Below are 6,049 nucleotides of genomic sequence, written 5' to 3'. Positions count from 1 at the left end.
TTGAGAAAATGCCTTACAGTTGGATCTCATGGAGGCATTTCCTCAACTGAAGCTCCTTTCTCTGTGATAACTCCAGCTGTGTCAAGTTGACACAAAACTGGCCAGTACAGTTGGGAAACAGAGACAAACAGATCTGAATTCAAAGCCATTCTAACCTATAATAAGGAGTTCTAGGCTAGCCAGGGCTACCTAGTAAGACCTCGTCTCAAAACAATTTTATTTATTATGTAGTGGGGCACACATGTGGGGATCAGAGGGAGCTAGTTCTTGACTTTCCGCCATGTTGGATCTCAGCGATAGAACTTACTGGAGCAGGGTTAGTTACAGGCATCTGTACTTGCTGAGCCATCTCTCTGGTGCTAGTCTTCTATTTTTTTTATTTTATTTTATTTTATTTTATTTTATTTTTGTTTTTTTTCGAGACAGTATTTCTCTGTGTAGTCCTGGCTGTCCTGGAACTCACTTCGTAAACCAGGCTGGCCTCGAACTCAGAAATCCGCCTGCCTCTGCCTCCCAAGTGCTGGGATTAAAGGAGTGTGCCACCACCGCCCGGGGGTCTTCTATATTTTGAACCTGTAGCCAAGACTGGCCTGACATTTCTTCCAGAAGAGTTGTGAAACTTTTATTACATAGAACTTTCATATCTTTAGTTAAGTTTGCCCTCAGCTCCTTTGTACGTCTTCATCAATGTTGTACTTACAGTTTCTGGTGTGGAGGATGTGTGAGGGGAATTAGGGTTGGTTTGCAGATCTCCTCATTTTGTGACTTGCCACCCTATCAGCATTTTATTGCTTCCAATATGATTTAACTTGATCTCTTTGGCTTTTTGCTTGTTTCTAATACAAATAGTACTAATTTTTTTCCCTTTCTTCCCAACATGTCCTCACTTGTTTCTCTTTTTTTACACATTGAGACCATCTTGACAGGGTGACCTATAGCTGTCATGGAGGCCTCCTGCCCTTGTTCTTGGTCTCTCAACAGCACCCTGGTTTAGGCTCCTAGTATACACTTTGACAAAGTTAAAAATATTTCTTATTTTTCACTTTTAACAGAAATTATTATTAGCTAGTCCACAGGGGTGAGTGGGGCTCTAGTCATGCTGGCACTGTGGCTATGCTCCAGGACAACCCATAGACAAAGATCTCCCCAGAGGCCTTGTGGGGCCTCAGGACAAAAGTTCCTAGAAGNCAGGCATGCATGGAATTGTTCTCAAGTCCCAGGGCGTGGGTGATTCTTGTTATGGAAAGAGCTGAGGTGTCTCTCAGCAGAGAGAGACACTCACAAAATGACTCAATCACTAACTGACTTCTGTATATGTTTTCTTCCAAGGAGAAAGAAATACTACAAGGAAAGAAAGAATCAGGTAAGTTTGAGACTGGGTGCTGTGGAGGAGACAGTGGGGTAAGACAAATTAATGTTTCTCTTTCTGTTTCCTAGGGAAAATATGTCTGGATAAAGTTGCCACTTCGGCTTAGAAATATACTCAAATTCAACAAGAAATGTCGGTGTGATTTAGGGGCCAGTACTCAGGATAAATTATGGCAAGTGTCTAACTCAATGAGGGGCTAAGGGCAAGTTGTTCATTTCAAAGTTTGAACACCTTGGCATTGTTCTTCCAGGGAGGTCAAGAAAACACCCTCAGTGGTGAAATCGTCTGCAGAAGAGAGTGAAGTAGTTGAAGCCCCACAGTGATCTGCTATCATATATTAATAAATTATTTTTTGTAGATTTGTGTCCAGGGCCTTTGTGAATATACAATGAAAGACCCACAACGTGAGGACTCCCCCACGTTCTGACTCAGGAGAGGCGACACCCCAAAATCACCCACAAGAAACGGTCTTGCTGCAAACTGCAAGAGGATTTTTATTCAAGAGCACTCTCGGGCCCACGGTCATACACCACGCGGGGTAGAGGACCATGGCACCCCGAGTAGCTGGATAAGGGGGTATTTAAAGGAAAAAACCACAACTCAAGGAAGTGAGGAGGGCGTTGTTGAAAAAAAATACCAAAGATACCAGTTAAGAGTCACAAGGAAGTACAAAGTCACAAGTGTCACAAGGAATACCTGGTAATTAATTGTTCCTCTCAAGACAGTTTCTAAGAGCCCCTAACAATAGCACATTTGCATTGCAGGTTCCGGTAATGGTCAGAGGCCCACTTGGGCTCCATGATTGCTGTTTATGACTCTGTGAGCCCCCATGAACCTTGTTTAGTTGATTCTGTGGGCTGTGTTCTCCTGGTGTCCTTGACCCCTCTGTCTCCTACAATACTTTTTTTCTCTGGGGTTCCTTGAACACTGCATAATGTTTGGGTATGGGGTCTCTGCATCTGCTCCCATCAGCTGCTGGAGGAAGCTTATCTGATGACAATTATTGAACTAGGCACCAATCTATGAGTCTAGCACCCACATGGTGGCTCTATCTTACAAATCCAGTCACAGGAGATCTGATGCCAGCTCAGAAGCCTCCATGGGCACCAGATATGTGCATGGTGCCCAAATATGCATGCAGGCAAAACACCCAAAACATAAAATAGAAACTTTAGATTGGTATTGAGCAGGCAGTGGGACTGGCTCTGCCTGGGGGGGGGTCTGCAAACCTGTGGAAGATTGGGCCCCACCCTTCACCTTTGTGGACTTACCCTCTCTCCACCTGAGATCTCTGAGGAAACCAGCAGATGTCACTTGTACAAGTTCTTAAACTCCATTTCATCACGGGTATAAACTATATTCAAGGTCCCAGGCCTTAGGAGAACTGGGGACTTCCCAATAGCTGAACAGCTTCTGTATTTTTTCCAATGATTTATATTTTTTATTCACTTTACAGTCCTATCACAACCCCCCCCCTCTCTCCTCTCCTCCCAGTCCTGCCCTTACAAGTCCCTCCCTTCTTACCCCCTCCCCTTCTCAGAGAAGGGGAAACCACCCTCGGATACTTCTCCACCCTGGGACATCTTGTTTCAACAGGACTAAGCACATCCTCTCCCACTGAGGCACAACCAGGCAGTCCAGATAGGGGAAGGGGATCCAATGACAGGCCACAGTGTCAGAAATAGCANCCACTCCAATTCTTAGGTGATCCACCCGAAGACCAAGCTGCACATTTGCTAAATGTGTAGGGAATTAGGCCCAGCCCCTGCATGCTCTTTGGTTGGTGGTTCAGTCTCTGTGAGCTCCCGTAGGCCCAGGTTAGTTGACTCTCTGGGTCTTCATGTGGTGTCCCTGACCCCTCATTCAATTCTATCCCCAACTCTTCTACAAGACTCCCCGAGCTGCTCCTGATGTTTGACTGTGGGTTTTTCCATCTGTTTCCACCTGCTGCTGGATAAAGCTTCTCGGGAGACAGTTATGCTAGGTTCCTGTCTGCAAGCATAGCAGAGAACTATGAATAGTGTCAGGGGTTGGCTTTCTCCCATGTGATGGGTCTCAAGTAGAACCAGCCGTTGGTTGGCCATTCTCTCCACCTCTGCCTTCCTGCTGTTGACTTTGCTGCCTATTCTTTTTTTTCAGCTATTTTTTATTAGATATTTTCTTTATATACATTTCAAATGCTATCCCGAAAGTTCCCTATACCCTCCCTCTGCCCTGCTTCCCTACCCACTCACTCTGGCTTCTTGGCCCTGGCATTCCCCTGTACTGGGGCATATAAAGTTTGCAAGACCAAGGGGCCTCTCTTCCCAATGATGGCCGACTAGGCCATCTTCTGCTACATATGCAGCTAGAGACACCAGTTCTGGGGGTACTGGTTAGTTCATATTGTTGTTCCACCTATAGGGTTGCAGACCCCTTCAGCTCCTTGGGTACTTTCTCTAGCTTCTCCATTGGGGGCCCCGTGTTCCATCTTAAAGATGACTGTGAGCATCCACTTCTGTATTTGCCAGGCACTGGCATAGCCTCATATGAGACATTTGCTGCCTATTCTTGTCTGTGTTGGTTCCTGGTGGTTTAACTCTTTATTGACTCCGAGAACTCTACTCAGTCGTAATTCCAAGTATGCTACATCCTCTTTTATACACTGTTGAGACCCTATTCTGTCCTAGACCATCTGCTTCCTAGGCCAACATGTCTGCCTATAAAATATTCTTTTAAGATTATGCTTTTAAGATTAGGCTATGCTTTGCCTGTTTCTAGCCTATGACTAGATCTCATAGCCATTTAGATAATATAGAGGTATTGAAAAGATTAGAAAACAGTTTTTTAAAAAATCTAATGTTTCAAGCACTCTTTGGACAGCAGAGCCATTTCATAAACTTTAGGTTTTAAGAATTTCACAAGTTAATCTCATTATGGGTGGTGAAGTCAAGATGTAGTTGAGAATAGAGAGTGGCCGTACAAGGTCTATTTATTTACTTAATATAGAGCTTTCTCCATTTGCTATTCAATTGGACAATTGATTTTCTTTATACACAGTTTCTATCCCCTTTTCCCATCTTCAAATTCAGAAAATATCTTACAGTAAAATCAAAAGACATCTTAAGCACCTTAATAAAGAGAAATGTGCATTTCATCCCCATCAGAGCCACCAGTAGCCTGGAGGAAAATGACTGGCAGCTGGAACAGTGGTAAGGACCTAAGTACGATGGCTCAGCAAATAAAGGCTCCTACTGCCAAGCCTGACAGCCTGAGTCTGATCCCCAGAACCCACATGATAAAAGGAGAAGACTCTGACAAGTTGTTCTCTGACTTCCACGTGCACAGTGAGGCGCACACACATACACACTCACATATTAATAAATGTAACTTAAAAAACAATTTTAAAAAAAATTTAAAGCATTAAAACAAATGGCCCTGCGAATCCCTCTCCCAGTCCCGGCAGTGGCCTGGCAGCACTGTATATTTAGAATTAGTCATGGGGTGATCATGGCTCAGTGGTTAAGAGAGCTTGCTGATGGTAGGAAGGACTGGAGTCTGTGTCCTAACCTACTCTCATCTAGTGGCTCTCAACCTCCTGACCCTTCAGCTCCAGGGGATCTTCTGCCATCTTCTGGTCTCCACAAGCACATGTTTTATTACTATTATTATTATTATCATGTATTTACTCTGTTTACATTTCAAATGTAATAAAAGTTTCCCCTAGTTTCCCCTCTGAAAATCCCCTATCTTCTTCCTCCCCCTGCTCCCCAGCCCACCCACTCCCGCTTCCTGACCCAGGCATTCCCTTATCCTGGTGCATAGAACCTTCACAGGATCCAGGGCCTCTCCTCCCATTGATTACCAACTAGGCCATCCTCTGCTAGAGCCACGAGTCCCTCCATGTGCTTTCTTTGATTGGTGGTTTAGTCCCAGGAAGCTCTGGGGTTATTGGCTAGTTCATATTGTTGTTCCTCCTAGGGAGCTGCAAACCCCTTCAGCTCCTTGGGTACTTTCTCTAGCTCCTTCGTTGGGGGACCCTGTGCTCCACCTAATGGATGGCTGTGGAGCATCCACTCTGTATTAGTCAGGCACTGGCAGAGCCTCTCAGGAGACAGCTGTATCAGGCTCTTGTCAGCAAGCTCCACAAGCACAGCTTTAAAGTACTTCACAGCAATCAGCTTCATACAGAGAAAGCAGTTTCATTTTTTAAATTATCCTTTCATTTAATCAATTAACAGACTGTTGATTTTTTTTTTTTTGAGTTGGTATGACATCTTGGTTCTGGGAATGGAAAAAAAACTATTGGTCCCTCGGGTGCTTAATAGCTTAGGAACTAGTGACAGGAACAAGATGAGTGCACAGATCCACAGCCATTCTGCTGTTCCTTTGATCACATTGAATAAATATCTCAATGTAATCTCGGACTTTTCCACCCAGCCTCCTTGTTCCCTAAAATAACAAGTCTGAGACTTCTTATATATGAATAAAAGCCTAGGCCATAGCTTTGGCTAGTTCCTGCTAGGCTTTTTCTTGACAGATGATGTTTCCATGCAGTACTTATTGATTCTCTCTACATTTCCCCTGTCTTGTCCAATAAAAGGCTCTTTTTCTTTTTGTTTGTTTGTTTTTTCAGTCTATATGAATTTGGCAACCTTGAAGAAAGTATCCCACTACATTTCCCCCTTTTTGTCCAATTAA

General features: G+C 44.1%; 1 protein-coding gene across 1 annotated transcript in view; it reads left to right on the top strand.

Moving 5' to 3' along the window:
• The window catches only part of LOC110304566 (titin-like), an 85,383-nt gene extending 83,691 nt beyond the window's left edge, over nt 1-1,692 (top strand). The window contains exons 12-14 of the mRNA XM_021175964.2: nt 1,330-1,363; nt 1,438-1,541; nt 1,620-1,692. Of these exons, the coding sequence (XP_021031623.1) occupies nt 1,330-1,363; nt 1,438-1,541; nt 1,620-1,692 (211 nt within the window). The remainder of the gene's footprint in view (nt 1-1,329; nt 1,364-1,437; nt 1,542-1,619) is intronic.
• Nucleotides 1,693-6,049: the final 4,357 nt, after the last annotated feature.

This window comes from Mus caroli, chromosome 11 (genome assembly GCF_900094665.2).
Source record: "Mus caroli chromosome 11, CAROLI_EIJ_v1.1, whole genome shotgun sequence".
In the NCBI taxonomy this organism is placed as follows: Eukaryota; Metazoa; Chordata; class Mammalia; order Rodentia; family Muridae; genus Mus; species Mus caroli.
The sequence above is the reverse complement of the archived record's forward strand: the minus strand, read 5'-3'. Positions and strand labels throughout refer to the sequence as shown.